This window comes from Rhipicephalus sanguineus, chromosome 4, assembly GCF_013339695.2.
Source record: "Rhipicephalus sanguineus isolate Rsan-2018 chromosome 4, BIME_Rsan_1.4, whole genome shotgun sequence".
In the NCBI taxonomy this organism is placed as follows: Eukaryota; Metazoa; Arthropoda; class Arachnida; order Ixodida; family Ixodidae; genus Rhipicephalus; species Rhipicephalus sanguineus.
The window spans coordinates 21,676,165-21,695,350 of NC_051179.1; the positions used below are offsets into that span (position 1 = coordinate 21,676,165).

General features: G+C 45.7%; 1 protein-coding gene across 1 annotated transcript in view; it reads left to right on the forward strand.

Moving 5' to 3' along the window:
• LOC119389581 (neuralized-like protein 4) overlaps positions 1–19,186 on the forward strand; it is a 40,329-nt gene that overhangs the window by 14,224 nt on the left and 6,919 nt on the right. The window contains exons 10-25 of the mRNA XM_037656919.2: positions 582–860; positions 1,862–1,940; positions 5,090–5,259; positions 7,324–7,470; positions 8,177–8,316; positions 9,370–9,573; positions 10,439–10,537; positions 10,730–10,843; positions 12,902–13,069; positions 13,642–13,800; positions 14,667–14,846; positions 15,500–15,575; positions 15,694–15,801; positions 16,791–16,929; positions 17,984–18,099; positions 18,763–18,892. Coding sequence (XP_037512847.1) covers positions 582–860; positions 1,862–1,940; positions 5,090–5,259; positions 7,324–7,470; positions 8,177–8,316; positions 9,370–9,573; positions 10,439–10,537; positions 10,730–10,843; positions 12,902–13,069; positions 13,642–13,800; positions 14,667–14,846; positions 15,500–15,575; positions 15,694–15,801; positions 16,791–16,929; positions 17,984–18,099; positions 18,763–18,892 — 2,308 coding nt within the window. The remainder of the gene's footprint in view (positions 1–581; positions 861–1,861; positions 1,941–5,089; positions 5,260–7,323; positions 7,471–8,176; positions 8,317–9,369; positions 9,574–10,438; positions 10,538–10,729; positions 10,844–12,901; positions 13,070–13,641; positions 13,801–14,666; positions 14,847–15,499; positions 15,576–15,693; positions 15,802–16,790; positions 16,930–17,983; positions 18,100–18,762; positions 18,893–19,186) is intronic.

Consider the following 19,186-nt stretch of genomic DNA (forward strand, 5'->3'; position numbering starts at 1 on the left):
TCGAAAATTATTCGATTCGATTCGCACTCAATCTTTATTATTCGAATTTGCTTCGCACCCAAAATTTTGCTATTCGCACAGCTCTACCAAAAACATTACTCCCTACGTGCTGTGCATTAAAGTTTTGAGTAATCGAACTCTATGTTTCATGTATGATAGCTTAATCCAAACCAACAGACAATGAAGCCAAGGCAAGTATTGTATTGAACTGTATTGTTGTAATTAGGACACGTAAAGAAATTAAAGTGGATGAAAAGGCAAGTTGCTGCCAGCAGGGACCGAACCTGCAACCTTCGGATAACGCGCCCAATACTCTACCAATTGAGCTACGGTGGCGGTCGTCCTCCCATCCACTTTATCGGGTATTTCGGTGCATGCAAACCTGGCAGTGTTAGCCAGCGCTGCTCATAGCCATGATGGCGAGTGTGTATGATAGCCGTATCATATGTATGGTAGCTTGGGCCTCAACTAGTTAACTTTTTTTAAGAATCTTGATGTGGTGGGTACACGGAAGTACTCTATATGAGACACTGAGTTGCTTTCTGCAAGTGATGGTGTGCATCTCGCCCAATTTTCCAAAGGTCCCGAGGCAGCACCCGTGCCAGAGCTCCAGTTGCTGGTGCCGTCGCCATCTCTGGCTTTGACGGCTGGCGAGCCACTGGTCGCAGAGCTGCGCTTCAGCAAGAGGCACGGACGCAACGCACGGATCCTCAACAACGGGCTGACTGCGGTGCGCCCAAATGCCCACGGCGAATTCAACTTTGCCATCGTCGTCAGCGACCGGCCCCTCACCGACAACCAGCTCTTCGAAGTGGTCATCGATCAGATGGTCGACCGGTGGTCGGGATCCATCGAGGCCGGTAAGTCTCCAGCTTGGGAGAACGAAAAGTAATACCTGTGTCACACGGGCACTTTTGAAAGGTCATCCAGTCGATGGCCATCAAAACGCCACAACTCTACCAACTCGTCGGAGTTGTCGCGCTGCTACGGGGCAGTTTTGAACGGCCGTTGAGTGGTTCAGGCGTTTCTTGCAAAATTTGTGTGGCCCTGTGCATCTTTATTTTTGTATTCACGTCACCGAAAGTTAAATAGGATAAATCCATCTAAAAGCACAAATATGTCTGTTGTTATTGTTTAAACATTTCAATAAATTGCTTATTCGTAGTTATGAATGCATATTTAGTTTTTTATTTAGTTGTTGAGCACCGAAACTGCAGTGAATGAGACATGGAAAGACGGCGCAGTGAAGACAAGCACGTTGCTTTTGTCGAAAGTATGCGCAGTTCGCAATTTCAAGTGGCAAAAATACCTTATTAAATGATTCACAATGCTCACATATACTGCTTTTTAAAGCATACCGGTTAAATTTTTCTTTTTCTAATCATGAGTACGAGCACACTGTGAACAAGAGGGCATGTTCACGCTGTTTCTGCTTCCGTCGCTCAATGGCCATCGATGTTTCGATAGAGTTGTGGGGTGCTCCATTGACTCGATAGATTATTCACTCGATGGCCTTCGAAACCCGCCATAAAGCAGATCGTAATTGACCATTGAGTCAATAGACTGTCCGTTGGAAGGTCTTCCAACGCCCGTGTGACACGGGTATAAACGGCAGAGGTGGTGTCGTCTGTGAATGTCAGATACCTAGTCGTCAAAAATATGAAAGAAAGGCTCGTAAAAGACGAGACCTTGCCACGCGATAGGCAAGCAGTAATTTCCATATTCCAAGTGCATGGAACTTAGAGGAAGGTAGAGCTCTCATATTGACTAAAGCTAAAGCTCGCAAATGTGCAGTAAAGTTTATGAATTGGTGCTGTGTGTGCAGTTTTATCTCAACATTGTGATTATCTCAACATTTCAGGGGTGACGGCCATCAGACCCGAAGACCTCGAGTTTCCCAGCACGATGACTGACATCACTCACGATACGTGGATGCTGAGGTAAGCAGCCCATGTATCTTTTTTTTTCACTTGGTGCATTCACAAAGTTTGTGGCATCTTTGCTCAATATCATTTGGCATTTAGTCACCACACCATTCTTTTAGAAAATAGCCTGTAGGCTTGTGCGAATACAGTAAAAGCTCGTTAATTCGACACCCGTTAATTCGGAAATTCGGATAATTCGGACGGCTCTATTGGTCCCGGCCAAAGTGCATGTTAATCTATGGGACCAAACCTTCGTTAATTCGTCAGAATTGGGCTCTGCACCACTTAATTCGGACAAATTCTGACGGCTGCCGCTACACAAATGTGTGGTAAAGCAGCGCTGGCACCACTGGGGCGAAACCGAAACTTGAGTGACATCGCCATCGTCATCAACTAGTGGGGGCGATCGCAGCGTCACCGAACGTCGGCGTCTTCTCCACTGCGCCTCCTACGCCATTTTCCCTTGTGTTGTGTCAGCACCGTCTCTTCTTGCGGAGTTCTTGTTTTTTCCCGTTGTGACCGTGTTTACATGTGAGGCCCGAGCATGCGGCAGTAGCCGACGGTGGCATCGACGACGTTTCAGCCGAGTTCACCGACGGTGACTGCCCGACCTTCGATGCTGTCCTTCCCACAGATATGACCCTTCAGGACCACATCGCGATTGATGATTGTGTCACCACGACTGGTCTCCTGCCCGATCAAGAAATTATTAATGATGTCGCGACCTCATCGCACCTCACGCGAAGTCTCGGAGGCGCTTTTGATATTAGAGGGCGTGTGCCTGAGCACTTCCGACAGTTTGCGTGCTGTTGGCCATTTGGAAAAGTTAAGAAAAATTGTAATGTAAGCCGGAATCTGCGTGAAAACGCAGACGACCATTACAAAATACTTCAGCAAATAAAGGTATGCTATAAGCGGACTAATATACACCTATTCGTTCATTTCGAATACTTCGAAATTTCAGAGAATTTAAATTCGAATCGAAGCGAATTCGAATACTGTATTATTTGTTCAAATATTCGAAGTGCTCGAATATTTGCACAAGCCTAGAAATAGGGACACGTAGTGCCAGATTTGCTTAAATGTTTACACCCACAATTTTTTTTGCATCCAATTCGGGGAAGAAGTCACGAAACTCACAAAACCTATTTCAAAAGTACACAAGTACACCGGCCACTTATTTTTCCAACAAGTATGTCGAAACTGTTCGATTGTTTCAATCTGTTGGCAGTTATGCCATTTTACTAAAGAGCAAACATATACAGTCGAACTCGTTTATAATGAACTCGAAAGTGCCGCGAAAACTGGTCGTTATATCAGTAGTTCGTTGTAAATGGACTTGCCCTCAAAAACATGCATTTAGCGACCAAGCCGCTTTTTTTTTCTGCGCATTTTTATTGAAAACTGCTAACAACTCCTCCGGTGAGAAGTTAGGCCTTTTCGCGTTGTGAAACAAGGCCCGCTGCGTGCACGAGTGAATTAAACCGGTAGCGGTACCGCGGTTCAACCGCCTTTGCAGTGAAGCGACAACGTTTCATTGAACCACGGTACCGCTACGTGGAGCCAATCATCCCTGGCTAGTTGCATGCAGCGCGTCGCCTACTCTGCTTATGTCATCACTGCCGGGCCACTTGCATCTGTACGCGCATTTGTGTGCTCTTTTTGCCCGCTTCACTTCGGAGCGTGTGCAGGTGCGGCGAGCGGTCTGTTCGTTCAACGTGGCGAAGACAAGCATTTTGCAAGCAACACGCGCTATACGTCTCCGCGATGCTCTGACGGCCCTGCACGACAGGCGCGGCGCACTTAGTTGCCGCCTAATAAAACACGCTGTATACGCTCGCTGTAAGTACATCAACGTTTCTCGGTGCCCGTGTCGCTCAACACCAGCGAGCTACTTTCGTTTACACGAAGCGACGCGCACTTTATCACGCACGGCGCAGTGGAAGCGAACTTTCGAACGGCAATGGCATCGCGCACTTGTACTGCTTGTACCGCCGTCACCCCGAACAGTTTACACCACACGTGCAGCCGAGCCGATAGCTTCAGATGACTGTGATAGGGTTGTCGGCGATAAATCATAATGGCACATTCATCGCCGGCCGCCACATCGCCTTCGCTCTCTTCTGATGCTTATCCGTGAAGGAATCGCCACAATCGCGCGGAAGTCGTAATCATTGATCGGCCGGTCTCTGCCATTACCGAAAAGATGAAAGACATTTTGCAGCACATTGTAACGTCGATGCAGTGAACATATAAGCACCGAAAAGTTATCGCGGTCATCGCTTATTGCATTTTATGGATTCTTGCATTCCAAGGCATAGGTTCATCGTAGGCGGTCGTAGCTGCAGAGAACGGCGCCAGGAAAGGTTGCCGTGCGAAAGCTGATTGCAAGGCTTCATGCTGCCTACTATTTCTTTCTTTCTTTCTTTCTTTCTTTTTTTTTATTCCACACTGCCATTCTGCCACTGAAAAAACGACCGGAAAGCGAGCGACCTCGCTCGTAGCGTCCGAAAGCAGCGCGTGCGGTGCTCGCCGATCTCGGGTATCTTCGTCACGAGTAAACTGGACCGGGGCACACGCGAGCGCGTGCCTCTCATGCTTTAGAAGGCCTACTTTAACTTTTTTTCGCTTCGTATACGCCATATTTCTACCGCAATCGTGTCTGAAGTGTTCGTTGTAAAAGTAGGAGGCTTTGAAAAATGTTCGCTATATGTGGATGCAATTTCAATGGGTAGCACAGGAAAATCGTAAGTGCTCCGAAATATGGTCGTGATAACTGATAGATCGTTATATCTGGGATCGTTATAAGTGGGTTCGTGACTGTAACGGCAGTAGAAATTTCGGCCGTCACAAGGTAACTTTTCCACAAAAGTCTTCGTGAACATTCCTATTTGTCAGTGGTACGGATTAGATTTGCAATGACCGTAATCATAGTCTAATCGTAGCGACCCTGAAATAAAATTTACTATTTCTCTTGTTTCGGAAAACAGTCAACATCTTAAATAGTAAAGCTTTGCACATAGCTTTTGCTTTCTCTTACTCCAACTTCGTGCACTCGCTTAATGCACGTATATTTTTCAAGTTTTAAGACGTGCTGGTCTTCACTGCTAGCAGTCTCGTTAAAGGTCAAAATTTGACCTGAATATCTGTTTTATCCCGCGCAGTGGCTCGGCCATTATGCGCAATGGCAACACCGTGCGAAACGGCTACAAGTGTGACCTGGACCAGCTGGGTGTCGGGAGCCGCGTGGGGATGATGCGCGACTCCGATGGTTGCCTCCACTACTTCGTCAACGGAGAAGACCAAGGAGTCGCTTGCAGAAACATCCGGTCACGTGAGCTGCATTTCCAAGGACTTTATTTTGCCTTCGCGGGTTGAATGCCAAGTGAATCGTGGAAAGGGAATTAATAACCCTCGGTAAAGCTGTCACCGAGAATCGTAGCCTTCTCAGTAACTTTCGTTCTTGGCACACCCTGAAAAACGGCGCGCGAATTTCTCCACATTGTGATCAAATGCCATGCGGCCTTTCTGGGCATCGCATTTGCCTGTCTTGCCTGCTGTGGTTGCTTAGCGTCTAAGGTAGGGATGGGCGAACAGTAAACTTGAGAGGTTTGAAGTCAATGGCGATTTGGTTGAATGATTTCGAATCGAGCCGTTCAAACAGGAAACCTTACATATCATAAAGAAAAATTAGCACCTTTGTCATGACCCAAGTAACTTGCTCAATATTTTTAAGAATTAGAACTAGGCTTGTGCGAATGTCACTTTTTTGGTTTGAAGCGAAGTGGAAGCAACATTAAATAGTATGATGATTTGAATCGTAGTAGGGTGCACGTTATTAGCGGTAAAGTACGTTATGTGTTAAAATTTGCTATACTTAGCATATAAAAGCCTGTATAGCAAGCTTTTAAACTTCAAAAAAAAAATACCGGGTGCAGATAATATGTACATTTAACCTTGAAGTGTGGCTTCGCGGCAGTGCGGGTTTTTTCAGCAAAGGCGGTTTCATAGCACTTAAACCATCTTTCAGAGGGTTTACTTGCGGTAAAATGTATGTACATTCGTTCATTTTGAATACTTCGAAATTTTGGCAACATTAAATTCGTGTCGAAGCGGCTTTGAAGTGCTCAAGTGTTCGCCTATGCCTAGTCCAAGCTTGAGGATGTGGGTTCGACTCCCTGCCATGGCAGCCACATTTCGATGTTGGCAAAATGCAATGAGACACCTGTGTACTTCGATTTAGGTGCACATCAAAGAATCTCTGATGGTCAAAAATTAATGCGGTTTACCACACTGTGGCATGCCTCATCGTATCGTGGTTGCGGCATGTAAAACCCCTGAATTTAATTCTTCTTTTAAAATTCACCAGTATTCACCTCTTGCCCACTCCACTTCTGCTCAGGGGAATGCCGCTGTGAACTTAAATTTAGGGGCACGTCGATGACGGGATTGTGTGTTCTCAACCCGACTGTTATTTTAGAAACATTTGATTCTCGCCTCCATGCCTCTCATTGTCAGAGGCTCATTGTATTTAAGAAACGCTTCACGCTTACTGTAGCTGCGCTTCATCCTACCTAGGACTGCAACTTCCGGTAGAGTCGCAATATGAGTACGTAGGCCTGCATATTACAACCTGATTATTGTGACCTTGCAAGCTGCCAATAAAAATATGATTGTAGACAATCCTTAGAGCATGACGTCACACGGATGATGCTGCACTGTCATCACGTTGACTGCTGCTGTCGAATTCTTTTTTACAAGCTTTGATGGCGCGAATTTCACCTAAGAGACATGATTAATAGTTGGGGCCTTTCAAGAGCTGCAAACATAGTTCCTGAAATGTCTTGAGATTTTCTTATTTCTTTGAAGTTTGAGTGCTTATACACATAAACCTCGTTATAACGAACATGGATAAAACGGATTATCGGTTATAATGAAGTTAATGAAGAATACCCTTGGTAATAGCTACAGTGGTTCGACTGTACGCTTATAACGAATTTTTGGATATAGCGAAGTTAATTTCGTGTCAAACATGACTTTGTTATAATGAGGTTTCAGTTTAATGCAAATCTGCCTCAGCACTCAGTAGAATGCAGCCTTCATCAGGTGCAGCAAATCCAGCAAAATTTGGCTAAGCAGAGCTATTTCTGGATTTGACCAGCATGTCAGAGTAAAGAAGAGTCCTCCTCAATTCAAATTGAAATTACCCTATTCTTAAGTTTTATATAAATTTATAAAACCACTCAATTCTTGGCTAATCCCCCACAGTGGCTGTGAGCCACAGCTAATAGGGGAACAAGAACAAGCCTCCACCTAACACAGTCAATGTGCAGATGCCAATGTGTGCTTGGTGAACTTGGTTAACGTGTGTGCCCCCCCTCCCCTTCCCCAATTTCAGCTGTATGGGCTGTGATAGACCTGTACGGCCAGTGCGCACAGGTGTCCATCGTGCCACAGCAGCGGTTATCGCCACCGTCGGCCCCGCCTGCCAAGGTGGCTAGTCCGGAGGTCACTAGAGCGAGCATCACGCCTGCACACAGCGTGTGTACGTACGAGGGCTCAAGCCTTTTGCAACAAACAGCTGTCTTTGCCATGTGGCAGGTACATCACGCGGGTGTGCCTGCCATGTGGTGCATCCCCAAATCTACACCACCGTGGGGTATATCACCAAATCTGTACCTGCATTGTGGTGTATCATTGAATCTATATCACCATGAGGTATACTAGTACCACCGATATTCGGTGATGCTATACCTCATGGTGATATAGATTCGCTGACGTATGACACATCAGGTACAGATACTGTAATACAGTTCTGTCACTGAGCACGTGGTTTCAAGTTATGCTCCTAGGCTGGTCTGTGCATGACATTAAATTTCTAGGTGTCACCACAGAATAAGCTGTTGTAAAGTATTAGCAAATGAGCACTGCTTATGTGCCTGTTTCGTCGTGTTCATCCATAGTGCACTGAAATCTAGCAATTTGAAGCTGGCATAAAGCCCTCCCAAAGTTAGTAACGGTCCCTGTACAAGTTTCTGCATGCTCGAGCAGCCTGTGTGAAGAATATAGCATGAGCTAAAGATTACTTTTAGAAGTTCTTGCATGTTTTTAGCAGTTAGCTTTCGGCTCGTGCTTGTTCCTTATCTGCACCTGCCGGGAGCTTGCGCAGTATAACAGCCAAAACTTGTTCTTTTTTGAGACCAGTCTTGCTGATGTGTTCATTAGCGCTCGTGTCTTTCACCGTGGCGCAGCCGTCAATCACCAGTTCAACACCTGCTGTGGAAAGAATGTGGTCCTTCGGAATAACAACAAGGTGGCATGCCGCTCTGCTGGCTTCAACCATGCTCTTGTGTTCAGTGCTGCGCCGCTGGAACTCGAGGAACTCTTCGAGGTGTGTGTAGCATCTTTGCAGAAACTGGAACATCGTCCTGGCTGATGCTGTAGTTGGTCAGTTGTACTGATAGTTGGGAGCTGAGGTGGTGGTCTGGTTTTAGTTTTTTTTTTTCTCTGCAACAAGGTAACAAACTTTCCAGGCCTTTTGCTTTGGCAGAAGCTGGAAATCAGGTTTACTTTATCCTTTCTGTTACACCATCATCATCATTATTATGGTTGTATCATTGCCATACCGCCTTGTCATCAGCTCCTTCCTTGACATACTATCGCAAAGAAAAAGGAAAGTCTGTTCACTACTGCCCCTTCTTGGGAGCTGGGCATACTAACCATTGCATCATTTGCACTTCGCAGTTTGTCGACCTTTTATAGTAAGTCACGCAGACTTGCAGAGAGTTGTGGCATTTTTGTTTCGGAAGCCACCGCTGTACTGGATAAGGACATGCGTATTGCAAGGAAGTTGTGGAGTGTCTGTCACAGTAGAAGTGTTCAAAGCCCAAGGGGTCACTAAAGTCAACTGATTTCTTTATATTTTTAACATTCTTTCTCGTACTGGATAACTTAAATGTGCAATTATGAAGGCATACTGAACAGTTCATTCATTGCAGACCTTACATGTTAATAAGAAAGGTCGGTGCGTGTTGACAGAATAGCTTTGGCTGTGGTATGTACGACACTTTTCGCTGCCATTTTTCTTCTCTTCAGCCATTTGGATACCAATATAACAAGTGTGCCTGGTCAATAAATAAGACTTTGATTTGGGCGAGTAGCTTCGTAGTTCTTCAAAAGCATAGCGAAAATGAAACAGGAATACACAATGACACTACAGCACTTGTTGTGTCGTTGTGTGTTCCTTCTTTATCCTCTTTTATTCACACTGCACTATTGAAGAACTGGTCAGTCGCTTTCGTGAAAGAGGGCATATTTATCTATGTTCATGAGCGTGCTTTTTCACAAGCTTTAAAATGTGAAGTACGTGCACATTTTAGTGTGCGTTAAGACTCTCAGAAAAAGTCTGTACTGCACTTCTCTTGTTTTTTCCTAACTTTGCCAGGTGCAAGTGGAACAGGTGAGCACCGTCTGGGCCGGTGCACTGGTGCTGGGCCTGACGACATTTGCACCCGAGCCGGGCGTCCCGCTTCCCCCCACGGCCCTCCGTCTCCCGGGCCACCAGTCGTGGCTCCTGGTTGGCTCCCGTGTCTTCCACAATGGCACCCTTCTGAGAGACAACTACGGGCCGTCTTTACATCGGCTATCGGTTAGTTCCTGCTTAGTGAGAACTTCCCTTGCAAACTGCTCCTGCAGTGTGTGTCGGCAGATGTCAGTTGACGATGGTATATTGTTGCCTAAGATTCTACACATTTTACGCAGTGATAGCTGGAGAATTTGTGGTTACCTGTCCGTCTGGTTTAGTCATAGATGAGTCAAGTTACCCTCTGCAGTGGTCTAGTGGTTATGGTGCTCGACTGCTGACCCGAAGGTTGTGGGATCAAATCACGGCTGTGGCAGCCGCATTTCGATGGAGGTGAAGTGCTAGAGGCTTATGTGCATAGATTTAGGTGCACGTTAAAGAATCCCAGATGATCGAAATTTCCGGAGCCCTCCACTACGACGTCTCTCATAATGATATCGAGGGTTTGGGACGTCAGACTCCAACAGTTATTCTTATTATTATTATATGATGAGTCAAGTTAAGTACTTTTGAGCCAGCTGGAGATGTTTTGTGTACGGAATATTCAAGCCAACAACTCGTCTTTCTAGGGCTACAAGTTAGTATTAACACAAGCAAAAGGAGGGCATTGGCGTAAAGCCAGGGCCTGTACCTCTGCAGTAAGCAAAATCGTTAGAACATGTTCACGCAGTCACTGCCTTTCATATCAAGACCAGAAACATCATGCCTCTATCAGGTATTGTCGATCGTAATGAACCAGTGGCATCTTTATAAAGTTGCTAGGGGCATAGCGAGGGGTGAGACGCCAGCACATTGATGCATAGCACCTCACAATATCACGCACGACTGATGGGCAGAAAATGTGTTTGTGCCATATACTCTTATGAGAAATCCTGTAAACATAGTTTTTGACAATGTACCAGCTAAAGTATTTTCCCTCTTTCTTGTCCAGGCTGGTGAACGAATTGGCGTCCAGCACTGCTTTGACGGGACGCTCCGTGTCCACCTCAACGGAGAGGACTTGGGACCAGCGGCCTCCAACTTGCCAAAGGTCTGTTTGGCCCTTGTGCCCATTACCCCACTGTTATGTTGCTGCATTTATTAAATACCTCGTCACAATTACAATATATTGTAGGGATACAAATTAGTCTGCACTAGTACACCTCACGTAGCTCCCAGTGCTAGTCACTTAGCCTGAACACTGTCTTAGGCAGTGTGAATGAATGCTTTCTTGTGTGTGCAGGTTCTGTACGCGGTCCTGGACTTGTACGGAATGCTGGAATCGGTGTCCTTGTGCAGCAGCAGCATAGTCCCTGCCACACACTCGGCGGCCACCAATTATTTCGACTGCGCTGAGGTAGGACGGAAAACCTCCCTGAAAGTATTGCGGACTATTGTGCACTCCTACTTCACTTCTCACTTGTCACTCTCATGTGCAATTATGTATACTTATAAGCAGTCCTTGTGGGTCTGATATATTAGCCTTCCTTTGTCACATTTAGCACTTCGATATATTTCTTGCCCGTTTAATGCCTCATTTTCTTTTTGTTCCTTGTTTCTCACTGTAGTTGAAACCTAGCCGTTGTTACTGGCCGAGAAATGCCAGTGTCTGCGGTCTCTGTATCTTCAGGAGAAATACAATGTGTTGGTATGTTGGGCTTGTCTATCACTCGTGAAAGGCTTTCAGAGAGACAAAAACGCTTGAAGTGGGACAGTCGCACAGGAAGCTGTCCATGCTGGGACTCGGTTGTTGTGGAGGCTCCATGTCCAGATGGCAACCACACCAATGCGTGCGACAGCAAAAGTCACACATAACATTGAGTAGAAGATTCTGTAATGGACCATCAATGCTTACATGTTCTATGTAGCAGTTGCTGCACAGTGAACAGGCTGCCAGTAAGCTTGACATGTGCGAAATGCACACCATGTCAAGATTTTTGGCTATTACATGAAGAAATATGTAATCGTCAGACATGTTAAGTGTGTGGCTGAAGGCTCTCGGAATAAGTTCTCTGATATGTATCTGTGTGTGTATATACAGTAAAACCTCGGTGATAGGATCACGGCTCGTACGAATTTCGGGGTGATACGAATTTTTCTGTGGTCCCGGCCAAGGCCCATTAGCCTGCAATGTATTAGAGTACGGTTGTTGCGAACCGATTTGCACCCTGTGACGTTTGATACGAATGTACGCTAGCGCACAGGTAGGAACAGGTGCTGCCCGCGCTGTCGCGGAAGACGCGGCAGTTGCGCGAGGGTGTGGGCATGCGCGCTGCGTGACCATCAACGGTGCGTCGTTGCCTCTGAGATAGTGCGTGCGAATCTTGGAGGCCTATGACGTTGACGTCGCACTTTTTTTTTTCCGACGCGTTGAAGCGTGCTCCTGTGCTCGAGGCAGCAGCGTCTTTGTACTGTGTTAACACGTGCCTGCCACATCGATGCAAGCCATGTTCCCGCAATCAGACGTTCTATGAAACAAGACTGAAACTTGGGCTGCGGGTCCGTCATGAAGTCCCATTAAAGGTGGACAAAGACCCCAAGAGACGAAGCGGGCGGTCTTGGTGAAGGAGCGCTTCTTGTGCAAAGCGCTTCCTAGGTCACTTTCGCTGCAGTACTCTAGTGTCATGCAGAAAAGTGTAAGATTAGGAGGGGCTACTGGCGGTCACGCGACACAACGCATCTGGTTCATTAATTACACACGTGCGCATGCACCGTATATTTACGAGTACAAGTATGATCGTTGACGTCTAAAAACGTTACTGGCAATCATTCAGAGCTGTTCATGACGGCGCTGCGTCCCTGAGAAACACTAAATCAAAACGTATGCCAACTTTCTTTTGTCGACGCATACTAATTTTCCATGTTTTCTGGTGATACGAATTTCGGATGATACAAATATTTTTAGTAACCCCGCGAGATTCGTATCACCGAGGTTTTACTGTAGGTAGTAATGATTCTTACCTGTGCACAGTTTTATATTGAGGAAGGTTCCTTGTAATCTCCAAGGCTGATAGCTGTCACACTCATTTACAAATTATAGTCTTGATTGGTAGCCATTGTTGTAATCACTGGACGTAGACGCTTCAGCATCGTTTCCCACCTGTCAGTGTGTACATGCAGCACACAAGTAATTTCGTGCTGGTCATGTGATAATGCAGACTGTTGATGTGAACCATTAGAATGAATAAATTAAGGCTGTCTTCTCCGTCGCTATCACTCACTGGCTGCGATCCATCAAGACAGGATAGGTATGCCTGCAACAAGGCTTTAGTTAGGTGTAGAGGGCTGTCTCCTGTGTGATTGTGGTCCAAATGGGGTCAAACGTCCCGGAAGTAACGGCTAAAAATAGTTCGTGTGAAAGATCTGAATAATGTCAGTGCTTCACCTCAGCATCGCTTCTTTACCGACATTGCAGCCAAGCCAAGGCACGCCAAGCAAGGAGAGGGTGGGCCAGGAGTTCCACGAGCAGCATGGCCGCAACGTGCGGCTGCGTGCTGGCAGCATGGGTGCGTCCCGCACAACCGGCTACGGCCACGGCCTCCTCCTCTCCACCAAGCCTCTGCCTCGGTGCCAGCTCTTCCAGGTGCAATACAACTTTGCAGACTGGTTGCTTAGTATCAAGCAACTGACATGCTATGCAAGCACAAAAGAAAAGACAGGACACAATGATCTGTCCTGTCTCCTTTTTTAGTGCAGTAGCTTCTAGCTAGCTTCTAGTTGTTGCAAAATGCAGAGTTAAGTGCAGTTGTGAAGTCCCAATTGGTAATTAATGGAAATTAATTTAATGGTGATGGGCACACGTCGAAACTGTGCAAATGATGAACACATTAATTCACCCTAAGGGAACATAGGAAATTGTTTGGTGGGTACGTAGTGCATAATTGTAGGGCTAGTGTTCGCCTCGCCTCCCCCTCGCTTCGCCGTGTGCTGCCTCCATGGTAATGTGTGCTTTGCGCGGTGCTCAGTTGGTGGTGGAGGAGACTGGTGCTGGTGCCAAGCGGCGCTGAGGTTTTCAGGATTTTTCAGAGGCTCTGTCTAGCTTCTTAGGGTAGATTTTACGCTGGAAAACATTCAAGCGTTCCTGCTGGAGTAGTGATGTGTAATGCGTGCTTGGCTTGACTTAATTGGCACGTGTCCTCCTGCGCCTGTTCTCAGGTTCGGATCGATCGACTGAACAGCAAGTGGAGTTCCTCCCTGCAAGTGGGCGTCGTCGGGGAGAACCCCGAGAAGCTTCACTTTCCTCTGAGCGCCCTGAATTTGCGAAAACTGGCGTGGGTGATTTCCGGTGACTCCGTCTATCACAACGGAATCAAGGCAAGCAAATTGAACAGAGGATTTTCTTCCTTTCGCAGCCTCTTACAACTTTCCCAAAGTCGGGCACTTTGCTTGTGAGCTTGTGCAGTTGTTTGTCGAATGAATTGCAGGTTGTCTAACTGATACCATACCTTCCATCTACCATTATTTAGTATTATTGTATTTATTTACTTATTGTTTGCTTATAATGGAGGATAAAAATAACAGTAAGTTGTATGCACCATTACAAGAGCTAAGTGGCCATTGAAAATTCATTCTCTGGATATTCACGAGCATTTACAGACAAAGCATTGCAGCACTGAATGGCATGCAGAAAAATAGTACACATAAACCCATTTGTACGAGAGCTATTCATCCTAATGTTGAGATTATGGCGCTCTCTAGTTCCTGAAGGTGCTGAGAACGTAATACAGTCCAGTGAAGAACGTCGTGGTGAACTTGCGGAATTGAGAAAAAATTTCAGACATTCACTAGACAGCATTTGCGAAGTGTGGTTAGAGGTAGGTCTCATGGGTTTGAAGAGGACAGGAAATTTCTGTCTTAACGGCAGTGATACACTTTAAAAAAAAGTTTGCTTTTTTTTAGGTAAAACTTGTCCCCGAAATAAGTGTCATCTGTCTTGCATGGCTTTTCTTTCTTGGAAACTCTGCACTTGCTACAATCCTGTCAAGAATGCTATGTCACACTATGTCACGCTTGTGATCTGGAATTATTGGGTGTGCAGCATGAAAAAAGAAAAAGAGAGGCATGCGTGATAGGTGACAATGTTGTTTACGGACAAAAGAAGCTCCAGATTGCGATATTTTTTTTTTTAGAGTGTGACTTGTATTTTAGTTGACTCCTCTGCAATGCTGCTGTGTACGCAGGTGAAGCTGGGCTATGGACCCAACCTCGATCACCTGCAGCAAGGCCACACGGTTGGCGTGCTGGTCGACCTGGAAGGCGGACTTCACCTGTACGTCAACGGTATGGACCAAGGCGTGGCTGCCAGGGACCTGCCACCCGTCTGTTATGCCCTTGTGGACCTGTATGGTCAGTGTGAACAGGTAAGGACGACAGAAAGTGACACACACAAAAGTCACGCAGTCCCTTATGCATTTGCCTAAGACAACTGGAAGGGGAAAGCCATTTTCTTCTTTTTCTTCTCAGTCGATTGTAGTCACCGAAGGCTTTCTGCACCCAATGCGGTTTTGCAGTGCGTCCGGGATTGGCCCACTTTTGACCAAGCAACGATGTGAAGTAATGATGTCATCACGTGACGTCACATTATTATGTCATAGTGATGTCATGTTGACGTCATGATGACATCACAGGGTGACGTCATCACTTAATGACGATTTTTTGCATCACTCGTGTTGATGCCATGCTGACCGTCACTTTTTACGTTCGATGAGGCATCTAAGTCTTTCGCCTTAAAAATAAATGGCGCTAAAGGTAGTACAAACAACATGACATCAAGAATTTTTTTTTACCTTTCTCTTCTGTTTTGGGCTTTGGTGAACCATGTAGGTACAACATTTCTTTCTTTTCCCTCTTGCTTGGGTTGCCACTTGGTGCAACATCACAATGAAATGAAATACATTGGCATCTAGGTGCTCTAAATGCAGGTACTGCAAAAGCAACTCATGAAATGTGTTGTCCACGAGCCATTGTTCGTAGTCTTTAGGGGCTGCCTTTTTTTTTTAATCTCTATAAACAGGTAACCATCACAGAGTCTCACGATCAGGACAGCGAACCCGAGGCCGATTCGAGAGAAAAGGCGGACATAGATAATGGTACGTGGTAGTGGTTTTCGTCAACTGATTATGGGTGCAGTGCATAAGTTTCAATTTCTTTGTTGTGCTTTTACGTCCGGTATGGTCCGCTTTAATCACCAGAATTCTGGACTTTCAGGCGTAAAAGAAAAGAGGGTGAAGAACCTCCACAACGACATCCATGCCATCAAGAACTGCGAGTACCAAAACCTGTGCCTGAGGTTCAAGGCCATGCTTGGGATTCCCGGTGGGTGATTCACGAGTGCTAGTTACCTCCTATCTTGTGCCCTTTGGCAAAATGGCAAATTAAAGGTCGTTACGATTTTGAACTGGCCTCTTTTGATGAGCAAGTAAAGGGAAAACTGGAAGCTCATCGATGACAGTTACAGTATTTTAGGCACACCTTAGTCCGTACCCACTGAAACCCTTTTTTTTAGCTACATTTTTATCTGAGAAGCCCAAAGCATCAGTAAAGTGTCTTGACTTGGGCAAATCAGTGGTCGTGTTGGAGCTTGTCTACAACCTTCTGTGTGTCATTCGTAGACGAGGTATTGAAGGGGATATGGGGGAAAGCATCTCAAGCAACAACCATAGTTTCTATGTTAAAGGAGCAGACAAACTAGTCTATTGCTATCCATTATATCTTATGTTTTTGAACGAAAAATAATTGAGAGAGCAGTCGTTTAGCTCACCATGTTCTTTGCATTAACGAAGTACGCATAGACTTGCATGCCAATGTTCTCTTCATTCTCAACCTGAAATATAAACTTATGCTTAAAATATGCCCCACATTACTGCAGTGTCGCACCACTCATCAATAAAGAGCACTACTGAAAGCGGGGATGACTGCACATGCAATGCAAGCTCGTGCTTGTGTGTTTATTTGTTAAGCCATCAAATGTGTCATGGGTATTTTTCCGCTATGGGGATCTGAACGATCTTGATCTTGGTGAGAGTTTATTTGTACAGGCTTTCTTCCTCATAGTGTGCTTATTGGGAGTGTAGGACTATGCGCAAACAGGCGTTATTGCATATATTTGCAAGAGCATGTTCCTTTTTTTTTTAAGAGCTTGTCTACTTGTCATAGCGAAAGTGGAGGGTGAAATTGCTCTTGGCAAACATTTTGTTGATTGGCTTAAGAGGGTGGGTGCTGCCATCCTTTGCGTGCAGAACTTCGTTTCATTGTTAAGTGACCATGTCAATTTAGCATGTGTGCCCGTATGCTTTTTTTCACAGACAACTACTTTGTTCTTGATATGAATCTGTGCTACTGCGAGACCTGCCACAAGATCCGTGGCGACGAGCCCTACCTCAAAGTCGGTGAACCACCCAGGGACTATGCGGTGCCCTTCGGTTGGTGCCGATTCCCACTCAGGTGAGCCGAATTAATCTACTGTAGTACTAGGATGCAGTGAGCCAGTTTTGTGGTATCCAGTCAATATTTTTTCGTTTTCTGGAAATATGAGGAACTCGAGCAATTGTAGAGAACCAAAAACCTGCTGAGAGAGGGAATAAACTTTAATCGAACGCATAGAAGTTGTGCTGCCCCCGAAGGCAGAGCATTGCCAGTGTAGACAAAGAAACCATTTAGGTGGCTCTGTCGTCATGACAAGGATGGCAGGCCTGGCAAACCTCTTGCCTTGCATTCAGCTAGCTAGTCATGGAGGTTTCTAACATGCGCCACAAACCAAGCAAAGAGTGATTTCAGTGATTCAGCAGTTGTAGTGCTTTGATCGGTGCAAGACTTAGCACCCATCAGGAGGAAATACAACATTCTGCGAAGGAAACAAACATGTAAAACTAACAAACAATTTTGAAATGTACAGAGGTGAACGTATAGTTTTGGATGGTGTAGTGTCAGCGTCACTGTGTTGTTTGTATGTCGAACGCAGGGTATAACTTCTTCCACTTTGCCATGTTGCAAACCTTGTACAGCATAGGAAGTTGGAAAGTATTTTGTAGGACCACACAGATAAAATTGGGATTGGAACATCTAAATTCTATGCAAGAAAAAAAAAATGTATGGATGGAGGGTGGTGCTATTTGTAAGGCTTGGTGGTATCAATAAAGTCATTATGGATGGTGTGAGACGTGAGGTTGCTTGGTTGTCATGCGAACTGCAGCGATGGTGTGTCGTTAGGGCAGCTGTAACTTCACCCACCATGCAGTACTGTATGTCAAGATGTACCTTGAAGCACCTGTGACAACACTTTTAGTTGAGGCAGCGTAATGCGAAGTAGGCCGAAGAAGGACTCGGAGACGACGTCCTGCTTCATGTTGCACCACCTTAACAAAAATGGAAAATAAAATACCCCAAACCACTACTATTCTAAGCGACAGTACTAGTTGGTCATGCTACATGGCACACACAAAAGATATCTTGCGTCCTGGGAGTGTTTTTTCGCCTTACTCATAATTTTAACGGACAGGTTGCCATCGAGGCCCGATCACAATTCGGTGCAGCAGAAGTGGCACATGGCATATCACGGAGTGCCGGTCGCTGCCGTGAGGAAGACCCTGGACCACGGACAGCTGCTTTCACCAGGTAAGAATCTGCCTTTTTCACGACGCCCCTGTGCATGCGCTCTCCCCTAGCGGAAAAGTCACGAAACGTCTCTTCATCTCGGAGGCTTTGCTTCTGGCAATATGGGTTGTCCCGGCCCCTACCAAACCCCTACCAAAACGGCAGAGGGCACCACAGGAAAATGAAAGAGGCGGATTGTCTTGTACATTTCTTTCTGGGTCAAACTTACTCCGAAATACTTTTCACCAGACTTGTTGGATGAGGTTAAATCCATGTGTATGTGCTAGGACGAAAGACGAGTAAGAAAGAAAGAACAAGAAAGATTTTAAAGAAAGACAGAATTAAGCAGAACCTCCCTGAACGGGAACTGTCAAAGATGTGCGCAGTACTACTATATGATGGCTGTGTGTGGGAGTGTGTGATAATGATGTATGGTAACTTCTGGATGTTGAGTCAAAAGGGGTTTTCATATAACTGTACACATTAAAAGTTAGACCCCCACTCTTCTTAAATGAAACAGTATCACCGTGAACAGTACACCTGAAGTGTTCTGTTACGATAACCTAGTTACCTTGAACGCTCTTAGGAGTCATAATAGATAAAAGTCTCTGCCTTGCAGTGATGTGTTGTAGTGCTTACTAGAACAGAGGATTTATCGTCGGCCTCCATCTTGTTTCTCAACAGATAAGGTGTCACTCTGTCAACCTCCCAAGCCGGGGTCAAGGAGCAAGTCGGAGAACTTTGAAAGTCACTCCGTCTGCCTCTCCCCGACGCTGCGATATGCCGGCTGTAGCGCCTTATGTCCAAAGCACGAGTATGTACCTTACCTTCTGTCTTGCCTTATTGCATCGGTCACTGCTGGTGTAAAGTTTTGATACTTGGACCACTAGAGGGATGTCCTGGTACTCTGTGTGCTTTTCATGTTTCATCCGTCAGTCTGTTCTGTTAAAAGGGCCCTGCAAAGTTTTTTCAACTGCATTCTGTAGCACTGGAGTATTGAATACTGTGGTCAGCGCAAAAAGAATTGTCAAGATTGGTGCACGAACGCAGAAGTTATAAGTATGGGTGTGCGAATATTCGAAATTTCGAATATTTTTCGAATAGTGTT